A 17,204-nucleotide genomic window follows, 5' to 3' on the forward strand; every position below is an offset into this window, starting at 1 on the left:
GGGATTTTGTTGCTGAGGGCGCAGATGAGTGTTATAAACGGTATTTACTGGAGCACACAGGTCTTTGGAACTTGGGTAATCTGAGTCCTTCAACGGCCTTCAGTGGTACAGGGGTTAACTGCTTTCAATTTTGTCGATGGGTCATACATTCATTACTGGATCCCTGTCCTGAGAATAGGCTTACAACTTTGCGGGTGTTAAAGTTGAATAATCTGGCGAGATAGAACTGTGCGAGGCTGCCTTGAGTGAAAGATTACGCCAGGCGTAACCAGTTTGGCTTGGTTGGAGCCTAAACTGGAATTCAAGTGACGCAAAGGGAGACCAAAGCCAGAGCCGGGTGCTACGGAAATATAGAAGATGAATCCAATTCAAGATCGAAGCTATTTTAAAGGGAAAATGTCCATTCCGTAAGAGGGGAACGCTACTGTAGATTTGAGGCGTTGGAAGAGCTGAGCCCTAGAAAAGAGTGCCAAATTTACCAACTCAAGAACTTGAAACCAAGAGCACAGCCAAAATCAATATTACATCTCTCAGATGCCTTCCCACTCCGCCCCAACAACCTTCCTTGTCCTTTGATTCCCTAAATACAAATCTGCAAACGCAAACACAGCGATCAACATAACGAATCCCAACAGCAGCTCAGGCATCATCCCTTTGTGTGGCAGCTCTCTTTGGAAATCAGCTTCGATGGGCCTCTGCCTCCGAAAACTCGGAGGCTCGCCGAGGTGCGAGCTGGTAATCTGTTTCCAACTGGGCGGCTTCAAGGCTGATGTTGAAAGTGGCCGCGAGGTAGGAGGCGTAGCGGTTGCGGTAGGCGGCAGTTATTTGGGCTGTGGATTTGGAGAGACGGTCTGATGAGGAGCAATACACTTCCGTTATTAGATTAAATGGACAGAGGCATTCCCAGTGAGGCATATATTACCTGGAGTGACTTGGAGGGCGACAGAAGGTTGGACTTTGGGGGATCATACAACGGATCAACTAGCGGCCTTACAATGCGTATATTCATCCGCGGGTCCTTCAGCTGCTCCAAGGTATACAGGTCATCTAGTAAGGCGTCCGTGTCAGCATCACTGTATCTTTGAACCCTATGTAAATCCACTCACCAATGTTAGCATTGCCTCTTCATCTCCTAGCGATATCTCCTCTGCCTCATACGACCGCACCTCGCTGAGGCTTCGGTAAGAGCCAGGGCGTTCCATTGCAGTGTATCAGGCAGTGTTGACGCTGAAATACGCTTCAGCGCATTGCATCTGTTCAGGACTGTGTGTGTGGAGATGTTGAAAGCAGAAAAATGGCCGTGGTAGAAGTCGTATGCGTGAATAAGAATCTGCGAGCTTTATCGATAAGTGGCTCTTCAGGACAAATCCCACACACGGGACAGATATAATCCCTCGCCACCATCGTATTAAACCGACACTCGATCAGTCCATGCGTCCTGTCCTCGAGACTCGCCGCGGTGGGCGAGATGGGGTGGAAATCAGCATCGGGGACGCGTTGGATTAGGGCCTCACGACGGACGCAGATGCTGCAGTCGCAGCTGACGATGGAGGGGAGGGTGGAGGTGATGCTGGAGCGGATGTGGCTGCAGTGGCAGGTGCCGCTGTGGGTTTGGGGTGGGGGGGAGGGGGGAGGTGGGGTGGACATGTTGATAGTGATGGAGATGGATTTGATGAAGGTGGTGGGGAGGGTAGATGGTTTTATGTTGATGTGATGTGGAGTTTGGTAGGCGGTATATTGTTGAACAATATCCGTAGGATCCGTGGCAGTAGGTAGAGAATATAAACCGAAAATTACAGTCATGAAGCAGTAGGGCACGAAGTGATAATTTTGTAATGCATGTTCTTATAATTGAAGCTATTCAAACTACTATATATACTGTTACGGGCTACGGGCTCTATTCCTGTGCCTATTCGTGGCTCGGATCCTGAAACCCTCCTGGTTTCGGTCCGTTCCCTAGAGCTTCGGAATCGTAGCTTTTAGGATCGGAAGATCCAGTATTCGGAGGATCACGAAACTGGCTGACACAGCTTCGGTATCAGGGCCTCATGAAGTGAGTCGTGAAGTAAGCACACACTGCGGGAAATAGGTAAGCTTTGAGGCTCTATCAGCCGCCAGATCACCCAGAATCCTCAACAAAGAAATCACGGAAGTGTGGCACAACTCACGTTACCGACACCGAGGGGAGTATCGCCACGCCTATGCCCGTGGCAAGCCCGCCCTGTCACCGCCGCTCTCTTCTCATCACCACTGCTTTCTTCTCCGCAACAGTCTCGTCATCGTCAGCCTCTGCCATCATAAACGTGAGAGATCTCCTTCAGCTTCTTCATAACTACCCTTCGCCTTTGCTATGTTACCCTGACCCTGTACGAGACTTTTCACGCTCGCGATAATTTGTGCCATCCTTCACATGTCTACGTTTGCGAGGGTATGGCTGCCCGCAACTTCACAGGGAAGTAGCGATGGCCGTGCCTTTTTCTCTCCGCTATTACCTTTCATTCTAGGACGGCAAGAGCAGCTCTCATCCGTCCGTTCGTACTTTCCTAGTTTCACAAGACGGTGTATGAGATCTGCGCGCAACTTCACGGGGAAGGAGCGATGACCATGCCTTCCTCTCGCTGCCATTTCCTTACACTCAAGATGGCAGGATCGATAATCCGTCCGTCCGTTCCTTTCTAGATTTAGGATACACAAACACCGTGGGAAATAAGGGGATGTGGCGTGTTTGATCTGGCTATCATCGTTGCCAATCACTCACCGACGCCATACTGAGGTTATCATATTTCCCTCACTATTAATCGCTCAGCGACGGCACACCGAGATCCATAGCCTTTGAGCAGCCTCGCGCCTCATTCTCATGAAGATTAAGCGAAGCCTGGCATCTTAGTGCCTCATCCATGATATCTTCTGGAAGCCTAAAGTCCTCGAACCTCGTCGCCATGGAGCTTGAGTGAAGCCTAACTACTCACTCAGCCTTATCCCCAAGAAGTCTCTCAAAACAACCTTCCTCGAGCCTCAAAGCCTAACTCACTCTCCACTCCCCCCCATGAGCGCTTTTCCAAACCCAATCCACCCAAGCCTCATCCAGTAGCCTTCTCCAATCCCACCTCAAAATAGCCCCATCACACGATCCCTTCTCCCTCCAGCCTCAACCCCAGATGACATCTCACACCCAACCCAGCCCCGCAACGCTGACATCTACGCCTAACCCACTCAAGCCTCATCCAACGATCCCACCTCACGCCTAACCCACTCAGGCCTCATCCCAACACCCCCCTTCCCAAAAGCCAGATCCAGCCTCAACCGACAAGGCTCTAACCCCCCCCCTTTTTTCCCTCCCCAATCCCCAATCCCACAGGGCTCCCCCCCATCCCAAACCACTCCTCCTCGTTACCCAGGCGTTGGAAAAGGGGATCTAGGAATGGCTGCATCCTGCGGCCACCTCGATATTAGCAAAAAGGGGGGGTCTGTTGGCTGCGGACTAGACGTCGGGAGTCGTTGGTGTGTGGGTGCGCACGCACCAGGTTCCTTACGTTCGAGCACGGAATGGGATCGTTTCAGAGGAGGAGGATGGAGGGGAAGCTGCACAGGTGGCGAATTGCGTTTCATGTTTCATGGGCCTGCGCCACTGACGATGTCCGGCACTCGCCACATGTCTTCGGCTGGGCCAGTACTGTACGAGCGCGGGGTTACTTGTCGAGCTGTGGCTTGCGCGTCGTTTCTCCACTGTCTCTCCACAGTCAGCTGTGTTGGTTTGTATGTAGGGAGTATGTCTTCTCTGTAATATCTCTTCTCTCTGTGTATACGAAGACGGGTACGAGCTGACCGAGCTGACCGAGGCCATCGTGAGGATCGTGAGGTCAGTAGTTCTGCGGTAAACCCACCTTCACCCCCTCCCCACAGGTCACGTCGTCCTCTCCTCTGCGGCCAGCTCCATCTCCCAGCGCCGTCACTTCCCGCAATTGGCTATATCGTGAGGCATAACTTACCATCAGCGTAGTCAAGCGTACCTAAATCGGCACCCCTCGACCGACTAGGTAGTCAGTCGAGGGGTGCGGTTTAACCCCGCACCAAACGCATCGAGCACACCACAGACAAGAACAGGAGACACACACACCCACACAAGGTGGTTGGTCTGCACAATGCACAACCTGCACGATCGATGTGACGACCCGCCTCACCATCCCCGCTAATTCGTCCGCGGACAACCCACGCATCGCGGCGCGTAGCGTGTGTGCCACGGTGCCGACCACTGGTAGGACGGCGGGCACGCAGGGTCGGTGGTGGTTCGGCTGCGTGTCACCGGTTCGCTGGGCGGAGGGGGGCGCAGTAGTAGCCGGGTTCTGGGTCGGCGTTGGTGGGATGGATGGGAGGAGAGGGAGGAGAGGGAGGAAGGGAGGAAGGGAGGAAGGGAGGAAGGGAGGAAGGGAGGAAGGGAGGAAGGGAGGAAGGGAGGAAGGGAGGAAGGGAGGAAGGGAGGAAGGGAGGAAGGGAGGAAGGGAGGAAGGGAGGAAGGGAGGAAGGGAGGAAGGGAGGAAGGGAGGAAGGGAGGAAGGGAGGAAGGGAGGAAGGGAGGAAGGGAGGAAGGGAGGAAGGGAGGAAGGGAGGAAGGGAGGAAGGGAGGAAGGGAGGAAGGGAGGAAGGGAGGAAGGGAGGAAGGGAGGAAGGGAGGAAGGGAGGAAGGGAGGAAGGGAGGAAGGGAGGAAGGGAGGAAGGGAGGAAGGGAGGAAGGGAGGAAGGGAGGAAGGGAGGAAGGGAGGAAGGGAGGAAGGGATACGCCTCGCCTTCAACTTCGGCATGGGGGTTGCCATGAGTTTCGACGTCGTTTTGAGGCCGTTTATGGTGGAGAGGCACGAGAGGGCAAGCAGGAGATATAATATCTTCCTCCTTCCGCCCTGAATCCAGCCCCCCGCCTATCATCAATCCTGAGCCCCCACATTCCCTATTCCCATTCCCATTCCCTATTCCCATTCCCATTCCCATTCCCTATTCCCTTCCCTTTCCTCATTCCTCATTCCTCATTCCTCATTTCCTCATTCCCCGTACGGCTCAGCGAACGAACTGCGGCAGGCTCCCGGTTCCCCTCGTGCCTTCCCTTCCCTTCCCTTCCCCCACCCCACACTCCACCAGGGCGCTGCGCTTCACCTTGGTCGCAGCTTTGGCCAAAGAAAGGGTCTACGCAATCTCCCAAGCAATCCCCTCGTCTGCCAGGGCGGTTTCGGACAGCAGCGAGCAGCGCGGAATTGAGGTCGCGAGTCAATTGGCTACTTGCCGCATACAGACCCATATCATCTGGAGATCTAGAGGAACATCATCCGCTGCGATTCGCCTCATTAGACCGGTAGTTGGGTGTCAGTGCAGACATTCTGGAGCCAGTGCCGAGGCCAGTCTAAACCCGTCTAAACTCGAAACTCGTCTAAACCATCTAAACCAGTGGGCGACTGCCTCACCGCCACGTCTGCGTCTTTTCCTGTCAAATACTACGGACTCGATACTATCAAATAACGCGGGGGGGCAGCTCTTGGATGACCCGCTCGAGTCGTCTTGGGACTATCACGACTATCCATCCACATCCACATCCACATCCAAGACCTCACAAACGACCCCGCTGGCCGCATCATCAACCTCGCCGTCATTACCTCACCTACCATCCTCACCCATCCTCACCCATCCTCACCGACCCTCACCCATCCTCACCGACCCTCACCGACCCTCACCGACCCTCATCGACCATCACCGACCCTCACCTACCATCCTCACAACCATCCTCACAACCATAACAACAACAATAACAACATCATCGTTTCCTGCTGGTCCGTTTTTACCCTGCTATACCGCCCCAATTCATCCGCAGCCCGCCAAATCGCCGAAACCACCGTCAACACATTACCACATCACCACATCAAATCACCACATCACAACATCACAACATCACCACATCACCACTCATTACGACGCATTCCCATAGTCAGCTTTATACGGTAATTCCTCATCGCCACCGCCGCCCGTTCTAGCGAAAATCTTCCCGCCTTTCGCCTTCATTCCCGCCTAATCGCTCACTAAGTCTCTCTTCCAATCGGCCATTCGCCCTTCCGATAGCTTACCAAGCACCCTTCCATCGCTCTCCCCGACGGAATCTGTCACTTTACAAACGCCCGCCCTGGCCCGAACCGTTGAGTGACGTTCATTCAGGGACTCGGCCAGTCTGTTTGCCTCCCATATAAGTGCTCACTCTTGCCACTTCATTGACCTTTGTACTCCTTCACTTCAACAACACATCTACACCTACACACGACCATCCCTATAACCACCCATCTCAACTATCTCCATCGACATATACGATACCGCCACCCTTCGATAAGTCTCCCAACCCCTCAAGACCACACCGATCGATACCCCTACCTGCGATGAGATAGCGAAAACAGGCTGCCCGATTCCGAGCACAACTATAATCACACACATTCGATGTCTCTCCCTCTCCCCCCCGATCCCTACAAGGCCCTCGGCGTAGCCAAGGATGCCGCCATCTCAGAGGTCAAGAGCGCCTACAGGAAACTCGTGCTCAAGTGCCATCCGGATAAGGTGCAGGACCCGACCCTGAAGGCCCAGAAGCAGGATGAGTTCCAGAAGGTACAACAGGCCTACGAGCTCCTCACCGATGACACCAAGCGCACCGAATACGATGAGAAGATGAGGATGTTCGTTTTCCGGGATACACTGAGGTCGCAGGCACCCAAGAGCAGTCCGCAGAGCGCGAGATCGTCACCGCAAACCCATAACCCCCCTGTGTTCGATTACGAGGTCAGGACAGCGGAGCCGAGGTTGTCGAGGTTTAAGACTTCAAGGGCGCCATCACCCGTCAGGGTGTATGCGACCGCGAGGCCTGCATCGTTTGAAGATGACCTGCCACCGAGGATGTACGACGTGGGATCGGGACCCAGGTCCGCAAGGAAAGCGGCGAGTTACGAGGACCGGAAGGCGCCCTCAAGGGAAGACGAGAGGCACCAGAGACTCGGCGAGGAGCGTGAGCGCCAGCGCCGAGAGAAGGACCTCAACAAGAAGAACCTGAGCGCGTCGAAGAAGTCGCGCGACAAGGAGCGCAGGAAGGGCGTCGAGGAGAAGACGAGCAGCCGCCGCACACCCTTCATCGTTGACGGGGACCACTCCGACGAATTCCCGTCACCGCGCTCCGAGCGTCGCTCGGGCAAAAGGTCCGACGACAAGATCCGCGTCACCATGAAGGGCGGCGAGACCAACGAGTTTATCGTCACCGAACGTACACGCAAACTCCAACAGACCAACGAGAGTGCCGCGCAGTACATTCTGAAGTCGAAGTCAAAGGGGAAGAGCCCCGAGGCTGAGTTCCGTCCCCCAACCATCCGGCGCTCGGAGACATACCACTCTCCGCCGTACGCCACGCGTTACCCAGTTCCGCCCCCACAAACCTACATCGAGGCCGACTCGGAGGACGATTCCCGCCGCTCCTCTGCCCGCCCTCGCTCTCGCCGACCTTCTGACGCTCTCCCCCCACGCATCCCCCTAGGAAACGAGCCCTACATCATCACCGCTGACCCCTCCTCCCGCAAACCTTCTCTCCAATCTCATTCCTCGGCGCCCCCTCTCGTTGCCGAACCACGCCGCAAGGAACCCCAGCGCGCCCAAACAATACAATCAGACTACACTCGCCGCTCGCCCGCTTTGGCCGTGCCCCCACCACCCCTCCCACGCGCCGCAACCTTCAACGGCGAGAAACCTCGACCCCATCGCGCCCAAACCGAATATTACCCCCCCTCCTCCGACTCCTCCGACTCCGACTCTGACGGTCACGTCCGCTACGCCAGCCCCTCGCGGGCCCCACGCACCAGCCCCCCCATCCAGACTGGCACCCAAAAGCGATACGTCGTGGAAAAGTCTCGCGCAGTTCCTGTCGCCCGCTCCTCTCATCGCAAGGTTCTCCGCGACGACTCCTTTGTATCAGGACGCGACCGCAGCGAAAGCCCCCGCGGCACTCCCTCCCGCGTTCCTGACCGCCCACCCCTCACCCGCTCCAGCACATCGTCTGCCCGAGCTAGCTCATCCGCTCGCGGCAGCTCCCGCGCACCGACCTACTACGCACCCCCCACCGACGACGCGCCGCCGAGATCAAAGCGTGACGTCCCGAGGGGTGTGCAGCAGCAGTCTAGCCCGGGCGGCGGATCGTTCTTTGGCGAGGTCAAGTACGCGCCTGCGTTTCGCCCGGAGGATGTCACTTATGGCGAATATTATCGCCCCGGACAGACCACGGATTACTATCCGCAGTCACGACGGGGAGAAGCTGCTGCTGCGTATGCGTAGGAGCTGGCTTCTTTCCTGGGTCTTCTTCTGCCGAGTCGGGATCTGAGGATCAACGGTGGAGACGGACCTTCGAGTCCACAAAGTGAGAGACCGAGCATTTGATCTCTTTCGCACTTGTTTTTTTTCGATTTCTTCGATTCAAACCCATGTATATCCAACAAATAACGCAGTAACGGCCGAAACCTCTACTACCTTTTATTACTATGTATTGTTTCGCCACTTGTTTTCCTTTTTATTCATTCTAGCATTTTCACGACGAGCAACAGGCAGCAGCGGCGGCACAGCACGACGCAGCATGGCGCAGCACACACACACACGCACTGGGAACGGACACGGGACAGGAGGGATTGGACGGAGAGCCACAGCGTGGCATTTTCTCTCGCTTTGTTTTTGCATTGGATGGACGGATGGGATGGGTGGGTAGGAAGGCGTTTGGATTGGCTTGGGATTGGGATTGGACCAGATCGGTACCCTTCCGTTTGATGAACTTATTAACGGCCGTTTTTTGCGTCGTATTGATGAGTTTTTTCGACTTTTTTTTTGTAGTTAACTCTTTTTTTGCTGTTTAGTGGTGGTGGAGGTGGAGGGGAGGAGATAAGAAGTTGGTGGAGGAAGGAGACAGAGGTGGTTGGTGGCGGGGGTAGAGAGAGAAGTGAGTGGATGTGGACTTGACTTGTCTATTTATCTCTCGAAATTAAATCCATTCTGTAGTAATTTTGGTCCTGATTAAGTTTCGTGAGAACTCGTCCATGTTCGAAATAACCTTGGCTCTGTCTACTACCTCGCCACATACACAGCATCACGCAATCTGTAGTCCCTCGCTCATATTATACTCGAGGTTTATGCTTAATATTTTAGATGTCCCCCCCCCCACCCCCCCCCTTCCCTCCCTTACCATCTTGACATGCCCACCTGCCCTCTCACAGCACATCCCCAAATCCAAATCTACACAACCATCCCTTCAAAACGCTCAATGCAACATCCAATCCTTCCATTCCTTCACCCACTCTACCTCGGCTCCGACCAATCCACCTGCTCCACCAAACTCCCCAACGCAGGCGTAGCATACGAAATCTTCAGCCTCAACCGCAACGGCTAAAACACCCCAATCGTTAGCATAACCCTCAACCAGTAGAAAACAGAAAGGAATAATCAAGACTCACCCCTTTACTCCCCGTAATCCGCATACTCTGCGTCGCCTCCTGCCCCGGCCCCAACTCCCCACTCGTAATCGCATTCAGCGCCAGTTTCTGCGTCTTCGGCACCGCAGCCTGCAGTCCAACGCCGGACTTTCTATCCGTGAACGACGCGTTCGCGAAGCGCGCGGTTACTAGCACCACGCCCTCGGCGTTGCGCTGCACTTGCAGCGTCACGTTGAGGTCGTTCTTGGAGTAGCATGGCAGTACGCCGGCGGGTTGTGGCGATGGCGCCGTTGGGGCGGGAGACATGCTCGAGAACATGTCGGGGGTGTTTTGGACGATGGGTGATGTCGTGCTGGACGCGCCGAAGAGGTTCCTGATGTCGTTGACGTTGCTGCCGGACTTCGCGGACGGCGCAAGCGAGGTAGTCCCGCCGAGGATATCAGCGAGGAGGTCAGTGTTCTGTTGGCCGACCATCGCGGCACCTAGGTCGGCCTGTGGCGCACCGCTATCATCGCCCATGAGGTCGAAAAGCAGGTCCTCGCTGGCGTTCTTCTTGGCGGGCGCGGAGCGGCGGTTAGCAGCAGCCGCGCTCTTCTTGGGCTTCTTGGTAGCCTCGCCGAGCACGCGCGATTCCTCCTTGATCTGCGGCGGAGGCATCTTCTCGAGCACGCCGCGACGGATAGCGTCGTGCGCGAAGAGGTTGCCGTACTCGACTGCGCGTTGCTGGACTTCGACGTCGAGACTGCGCGAGTGGCCCGCGAGGATGCGGCGGATCCTGTCGATCTGGGCGGCCTCGGTGAAGCGCGTTGAGAGCTTCATGAGGGCCGTGATGATGTATTCGTTTGCGGATTGGGTGGCGTAGCTGCTGTTGAGGATGGTCGAGAAGAGGTCGATCACCTCGCCCTCCTTGACTTCCTGGACTAGCTCGGCTTCCTCGTAGTTGTCGCCCTTCAGAAGGAGATCGGCGAACTCGCCAATGCACCATGCTCCTCCTAATGTGAGGCCCTCTTGGGTGATGTCTTTCCTTAGCGCAGTGTATAGTTTTTGCACAACGTATTGCTGTAGGTCTGGAGTTGTAGCAACGAGTCGGATGAACGAGGACAAAATCTGCTCCTTGACGTAGCTTCCAGCGAGCGAGAGAACACGAAGCATCGTATCCACGTGCCACCTCTTCGATGGCGAGAACCTATCTGCGGCGATACCAATCTGGCTAGTCATGATCGGCTTAAACTCATTGTCTGCAACCTCCAAGAAAGCGAGTAGTTCCCTAATGAGCACCCTGACGTTACTCTCGTTGATAAGCGTGAAACTCAAATCGAGAGCTCGCCTTCTAATACTAATATCGGGATCACGCAAGCACTCCAAAATGGTGTTGCGATGTCTTTGGACGGCGTTGGGCTCGATCGCCACGACTTTAATAAGAGTATTGAGTGCCACATAACGGATGTTGTTGTCCCTATTCGCCAAAAACTTTCCGAGGATATTAACACCAAGGACGCGAAGTCCTGAGTCGGCCTCGATATCGAGAATAGTTAAAACGGCTTCATAAAGGATAGAGTTTCCAACGTTCTTTGTAGAATCTGTGTTGGTTGCGACTTGTGCCAGGATGTCGTTGATATGCTCGCTCGTCTGCACATCGCCGTGTCCCAGAACCCTCAGGAGCTGTAGAATCTTAACTTGTAGGAAGGGGTCGGTGATGCCTGTAACGTCGTGCTCAGGGGAATATCCAGAGCTGGCCAGTCCTTTCAAAGTCCGTACCAGTTGTCCACTGAGCGGTCGGAACTTCTCAACGATTCCCTCCTCACCGCCCTCGGCCTCATCAGCCTCGCAAAGGCTGGTAACCAAGGTCAAGCCACACAGCAACACGCCATGGTTGCGGTCTGAAAGGAGGTTGGCAGCTTTATCAACGAAATTCTCTTGTAAATCGGGGACCTTTCGGCAAATCCGCATTGCGCATAGGGCCGCTTTCCTCCGAATGTATGGGTTCGCTGTTGAAATGAGGGTCTCGATCTCGGGGAATAAATCTCTTGACATCTCAACTGACGCAATATTTCCGAGGGTGCACAGAGCCAGCCCAACAACGTATTGGTTCGAGTGGTTCAGGTCGTTCTTCAAGGAGTTTGTGACGAGCGTCAGAACCTCCTGGTTCTCATCCAAAAGCAGCATCGTTCCTAGGTATCCCAATCGTTTGTCCGCGAATCGAGGGGAGGCCAGCAGCTTGAGGCATTCGATCTGTCCGAAATGTGTCCGCTCGCCGAGGGTAAAGAGGTATAATAATTTGGCTACATTGTTCCTTCTGTACGATGATTTGAGTCAGCTCTCGTCCCTATGGAGGCTCATCAAGAGCAACGAACCGAACATTGTGGTCTCCGCTTTCCTCCCTGAAGCTCGCGCGGATAGCTGCACTCTCCTTCTGAACCACGGCACGCTCGTCGGCGATTGTTTTCGACGCGCGAACATTCCGAATGAACTGCTTCACTAGGTACTTGTCAGCTTCAACCTCAGAGCGAGGGGCAACTCGTTGCCTACAAGAACTCATCCTGGCTTGTGAAGACCCCGGTCTGGGGCGTAAGTCAGTTCTCCTCTAGCAGATAAGGTCCGGGTCGTCTTCGCCGTGTTGATTAAACTATCATTTGTAAATAGAAAGGCCGTAAAGTGCGTAGAAAGTGAAGTTTCCCCAGGCGATCATAGGGAGCAACACCTTTCGCTTGTGGGGGATGGACCACAGCGAAACATTGGGGTTGCATACTAAAGCAGCCAATTGGTGAGGCTCGGAGGTTGTGGCTCAACAATGCCGATGCGCCACATACTCCACTAAGAGGAATATTCGCTCACCACCCCCATCTATCAGCTATAACAGCTGTTCTATTCTTCTTCATTCAACTATCTGTCTTCACATGGACCATTGATTCTTCCTTCCCAACACAATTATCGGTCAAGCTCGTCATAAACACGCTGCTTACTATACCGTACGTTACGGTTGAGGGGCGGCAAAAGTATTTGATGATTTGGCCATTCCACTGTGGCTAGAGACAGGACGCGCTATTTAACAAGCACCTCTCTTTGTATCATAAAATGGCTTCCACGGCCAGAGCACATATCAATGGAGACCACGAAAGCACTGTGCGGCCTCGACTGGGCAAGCCGGCCAATCCGCAGGTCTTACGCATAAAAAGTACAGAATCCATGACAATGGAGACCGCGGAGACAGGCTCAATCTCTTCACACACAAGGTAACTTTCGCTCCGAGGAAACCATGCCCAGGTGCTCATTTGTCCACAGTGGTCGTTCCACGCCCGTTCCGTCAGATGCCCCTCCCTCCGTCCAGGTCGTATCGAGCACACGAAAACAAGCCAGAGCAGACGTCCGCCGGCGCCTCTTCCCAACCATAGAGTATGCATCCAGAGTGTCACATTTCGACCCCGACAGCGATTATCGAGATTTCCAAGGATTCTTTGTCCTGTTTTGGATTGGCCTGGCAATCATGGCCATTACCACTATGGCGAGAAACATGAAGGATACTGGCAATCCTTTCAGACACGAAATATGGCAGCTGTTCACAATTAAGACGTGGGAATTGGCGGTTGCGGACTTTTTCATGTCCGCAACTATGTGCATGTCGCTACCGCTACACCGTCTGTTCCGGAGCTTCGACATACTTAGGTGGAAGAATACCGGAATTATCATCCAGAGCCTGTTCGAAGCTGCATGGTTCTCGATATGGATTGCCGTGCCTTTTCACTTCGAGTGGACGTGGACTGCTCAGGTTTTCCTTGTTCTCCACACTCTAACGCTCCTAATGAAGATGCATTCCTATGTCTTCTACAACGGCCACCTCAGCGAGGCCGAACGACGCCTCAAGGAACTTGACAAGCCGTCCACAGCCTCTAAAGAGCCCGCATACCAATACCCCCGGGGGCCCATCTCAGCTGACGACAAGGGGTTTTTCCCCGATATCTCTGACCAGAAACCGGATTTATCTTCCCTGCGTGAGGACTTGGCCCGCGAGCTCGTATCCCCTCTCGGCAACCAAGCCTACCCCAAGAACCTCACATGGAGAAACTTTATTGATTTCCTCTTCTGCCCAACTCTCTGCTACGAGCTCGAATACCCACGCACATCCCGCATCCGCTGGGACCAACTCGCCTACAAGATCCTAGCAGTCTTCGGTGTCATCTTCCTACTCACCATCACGTCCGAGGAATTCATTGTTCCCGTCCTTCAAAATTCAGGCCCGCGCATCCGAGAGGCAACATCAGCCTCCGAAACCCTCCTTGTGCTCGCTGAGACAATAAGCCAGCTCCTCTTTCCATTCATGATCACCCTCCTCCTCGTCTTCCTCGTCATCTTCGAGTACGCCCTTGGCGCCTTCGCCGAGATGACCCGCTTCGCCGACCGCCACTTCTATAGTGACTGGTGGAATAGCACAGATTGGCTCGAGTTCAGTCGCGAGTGGAATATCCCCGTGCACCACTTCTTCCGGCGGCACGTGTACATTGCGTCGGTACCACACATTGGCAAGCCCATGGCGACCCTCATAACCTTCCTTATCTCAGCCATCGGGCACGAGATCGTGATGGCCTGCATTACGAAGAAGATCCGCGGCTATGGGTTTCTGGCACAGATGAGCCAGCTGCCTATCGTTATGATACAACGCACGAAGTGGAGCAAGGGGAGGAGAGTCTTGAATAATGCAGCGTTCTGGAGCTCGATGATTTTGGGACTGAGCATGATCTGCTCACTCTATGTTCTTGTGTAGGCCTATAAGTTGCCTGTTTTAGTTTTGAAAATACGATACCCCATACCCCCTTTGATATTCTAGATGGGATTATTAGATTTGCTTCTTGTATGGCAAAATCCATGATTACATATAACTCACTCAACTCTCCATTGAATTTTCAATATCTCCGTTATTTTATGAAAATATATTAAACTAACGTGGTTTATCAGCATGCGGCGCATATCAGCATGCGGCGCATTTTTCGCTAATTCCCAACCCATCAACTTAAACACGCGATTTTTTTGTTTAATATGTCTGTTCTAACTAAAGAAGCTCGTATTATTATAGCAATGGAAGCTATTCAAACCTCTACGAAAAAACTAAGCTGTCGAGCAGCTGCTAAACGCTACGAAGTCCCTCAAACTACACTACGTGCTCGAATGACCAGCCGACCTTCTCGATGTAATTATCGACTAGTAGCTTAAAATTTGACCGACTTAGAGGAAATATCACTTCTTCGATACATATTAGATAAGGATGAAAGAGGATTTGTGCCCTAGCTAGCTAATGTGGAAGATATGGCAAATTTGATTCTAGAATCTCGAGGAAGACAACGTGTTAGAAAGCTCTAGGCACATCGATTTGTACAACGACATCTAGAGTTAAAGACGCGTTTCAATTACGTTTACAACTTTCAAAGGGCCTTATGTTAAGCTTATTAGAGGATGGTTCTAGCTAGTGGAAAATATACAGGCGAAATATGGGATTTAGGATTACAATTCTATAACTTTAACGAAACTGGGTTTATAATGGGTGTTATTTGCCCTAGGATGGTTGTTACACATACTAATCGACTTAACAGCAGAGTTAGCACAAATAATCATAATAATCATGAATATTCATGATTATCACATGATGTTAGAATCACGTGGCCTAAGTAATTATCTAGTATAGTAGAAAAGGAAACCAAATATATATTAATCTAACGTACATGTATAGCGAAAGCGCCAAACAAGCGAAAGCGCCAAAATGATGCGGTGACCAAACCCCCCAACTAAATGTTAAATTGTATCCCCATAGGAGCCTCAAATTGTAATATGAGGAACTCGGGAAAAAAAGGGGTGGTTATACCTGGGCTGGTGATAATAGTACGTCAGTCACGTACGCCCGATGATTCACATCTACGCCTAGTGACTCATTTCTGGCCACTTCGGTTCGGATCTTCCATCTTTCTTCCATCTGCCCCTGCCTACCACACATACCCTATCCTTTCCCACGAATCCCCACACCCCACCATACTTCTCTCTTCTTGTCGGCAGACAAGATGCCTGCTGTTGGACAGGTCTTTGTGGAAGACCTAAGCGAGGTCTTTGTGGATGCCAACATCCACATTTACCTTCCTCCTGCTGCCCGGGAGTCCCTGCCCCGTCCTCTGCCTATATTGGCACCTCGGGTGTACACGACTGTCCCGTACGGGGACCCCTGGGAATGTTCGCCTTGAACACCCGCAAGAAATTGCAGGGTTCTACATCCAGGCAGCGGGAGAGAATGTCGCTCAGGTCTCCCAGGTGAGATCAATGGGTTGTGAGCAGTGTGATGCTGCGTACGTAGAAGAGGGATCTCAGCAGGTTCCCTTCTTTGCATATCCTTTGGGAATGTGCAGGGTGGTGCCTGTGCTTCCTGTGTCATGAAACACCAGGCCGCAGCCTGCTCTCTTCGTGAGTACTTCCCTTCCCTGTTGACTTATGCACCTTTTTGTGTTCTTATGAGTCCGTACGAGCTAACACTTATAGATTCCTCCCAAGATGATCGGGAGCCCACCCCTCCTCCGAAGGATGACACTCCTCGTCCTGGAGAACGTGCTGGGACTCGGGCCCATGCGCGGAAGTTGGCGCTTGAGGCTGCGCAGAGAAATGGTGGTAGGAATGCTGTTTAAGTAGGGATTTGGATGTACGGACTTGTGGTGCTTGGGTTTTTCTTGTATAGATAGACAGAAATGGCAATGGATTTCTTGGTGATTTTTGTGCCATTCTTGTGACAGTTCCGTACGTAAGTGTAAATGTATGAAAAGTCAGGGATTCTCCTGTTTTTATATGGTAAAAGTCAGGGATTTCCCTTGTTACCCCTGATTTCCCCCCTTTTGTTGAAATGGGTTTTGTATTTTGAAAAAAAATATGATGAAATCCGCATGCATGTTGTATCTAGCTCGTACGGATCTATGAAACTGTCGAAAAAGAGTGTATATTTGTTAGGTCCCAAGGTATTCCATTGGGAAAGTTGAAATAAGAACGCATAGTGAAACTGGGTGTAACTGTAGGCGGCTTGGTGATTCTGAGAGTTCTATGTTCGTACGGAGCTCATCAGTCTCCTGTTCTTGTATTGCCTCACTTTTCAGTTGGTGAAGTAGAAATCTAGATCTTGTGATCTAGGGGGCTCGTTTCCGAGGTACAAAGGTAGCCACTGCTTCATACAGAGTTGTGCTCTTAAGTAAGCACTCCTATAGGAGGTGCTTTATGTCCACAAGGTTTAAATGGTTAATAAACTCCTCGTGTCTTTGGCGTGGTAGGGCTTTTGTAAACCCGTCTGCTGGCATCTCGTATGTAGCTATCCACTTGATATCGAGATTGCGTCTCTCTACCTCCTGTCTTAGCCAGTGGGAGTGAATATCAATATGCTTGAGTTTTGTAACTAGCTTCGGGGACTCTTTGAGTAAGAGCCGTATGGTCTGCATATTGTCACATTGTAGAGTGAACTTCTCATTAAGATCAAGTTTGATAGTTGAGAAAAATCGCTGCCACCAATAGAGCTGTTTTGTACTATGTGATAGAGCTAGAAGCTCAGCTTTGTAGTTGAGGTTGATATGGTTTTCTGCTTTGTACAGCGCCAGTCAATTGCTCCTCCAAAGAGTGTGAAGAGATACCCTTCTGTACTCTTTCTTGTAGCTTCGCAATCTGCATACGAAGCATCACTAGAGCATTGGAAGCGTGGTGTATTTATCTTTGGTCCGT

General features: G+C 52.6%; 5 protein-coding genes across 5 annotated transcripts; 3 read left to right on the plus strand and 2 right to left on the minus strand.

Moving 5' to 3' along the window:
- Window positions 1-821: 821 nt before the first annotated feature.
- Window positions 822-1,647, minus strand: VC83_08230 (uncharacterized protein; the record flags this gene model as incomplete). Its single annotated transcript, XM_024471786.1, has 4 exons — window positions 822-869; window positions 923-1,101; window positions 1,159-1,337; window positions 1,415-1,647. 4 exons carry the CDS (start codon window positions 1,645-1,647, stop codon window positions 822-824), a joined length of 639 nt encoding a protein of 212 aa, XP_024320571.1.
- A 4,055-nt stretch (window positions 1,648-5,702) lies between these two features.
- Window positions 5,703-9,205, plus strand: VC83_08231 (uncharacterized protein). The gene has a single exon (XM_024471787.1). The coding sequence runs from the start codon at window positions 6,466-6,468 to the stop codon at window positions 8,332-8,334; it is 1,869 nt and encodes a 622-aa protein (XP_024320572.1). The 5' UTR covers window positions 5,703-6,465; the 3' UTR covers window positions 8,335-9,205.
- Window positions 9,206-9,220: 15 nt separating this feature from the next.
- On the minus strand, window positions 9,221-12,192 carry APL4 (clathrin associated protein complex large subunit). Its single transcript, XM_024471788.1, has 4 exons — window positions 12,006-12,192; window positions 11,831-11,954; window positions 9,498-11,772; window positions 9,221-9,429 (listed from the first exon to the last, which is right to left on the minus strand). The coding sequence occupies exons 1-4, from the start codon at window positions 12,013-12,015 to the stop codon at window positions 9,343-9,345; spliced, it is 2,496 nt and encodes an 831-aa protein (XP_024320570.1). The 5' UTR covers window positions 12,016-12,192; the 3' UTR covers window positions 9,221-9,342.
- Window positions 12,193-12,336: 144 nt separating this feature from the next.
- Window positions 12,337-14,642, plus strand: VC83_08233 (uncharacterized protein). Its single transcript, XM_024471789.1, has 2 exons — window positions 12,337-12,709; window positions 12,759-14,642. The coding sequence occupies exons 1-2, from the start codon at window positions 12,552-12,554 to the stop codon at window positions 14,233-14,235; spliced, it is 1,635 nt and encodes a 544-aa protein (XP_024320588.1). The 5' UTR covers window positions 12,337-12,551; the 3' UTR covers window positions 14,236-14,642.
- Window positions 14,643-15,520: 878 nt separating this feature from the next.
- Window positions 15,521-16,132, plus strand: VC83_08234 (uncharacterized protein; the record flags this gene model as incomplete). Its single annotated transcript, XM_024471790.1, has 2 exons — window positions 15,521-15,686; window positions 15,990-16,132. 2 exons carry the CDS (start codon window positions 15,521-15,523, stop codon window positions 16,130-16,132), a joined length of 309 nt encoding a protein of 102 aa, XP_024320594.1.
- Window positions 16,133-17,204: the final 1,072 nt, after the last annotated feature.

The sequence above is a fragment of the Pseudogymnoascus destructans genome (assembly GCF_001641265.1).
Source record: "Pseudogymnoascus destructans isolate 20631-21 unplaced genomic scaffold scaffold_25, whole genome shotgun sequence".
Lineage (NCBI taxonomy): Eukaryota > Fungi > Ascomycota > Leotiomycetes > Thelebolales > Thelebolaceae > Pseudogymnoascus > Pseudogymnoascus destructans.

Coding starts and splice junctions, on each gene's coding strand:
- VC83_08231 (XM_024471787.1), top strand. CDS start 6,466: ATGTCTCTCCCTCTCCCCCCCGATCCCTACAAGGCCCTCGGCGTAGCC.
- APL4 (XM_024471788.1), bottom strand. Junction 11,773..11,830: donor AGCGGAGACCACAATGTTCG/GTTCGTTGCTCT, acceptor ATCATCGTACAG/AAGGAACAATGTAGCCAAAT. Junction 9,430..9,497: donor GGATTACGGGGAGTAAAGGG/GTGAGTCTTGAT, acceptor GGGGTGTTTTAG/CCGTTGCGGTTGAGGCTGAA.
- VC83_08233 (XM_024471789.1), top strand. CDS start 12,552: ATGGCTTCCACGGCCAGAGCACATATCAATGGAGACCACGAAAGCACT. Junction 12,710..12,758: donor TCAATCTCTTCACACACAAG/GTAACTTTCGCT, acceptor ATTTGTCCACAG/TGGTCGTTCCACGCCCGTTC.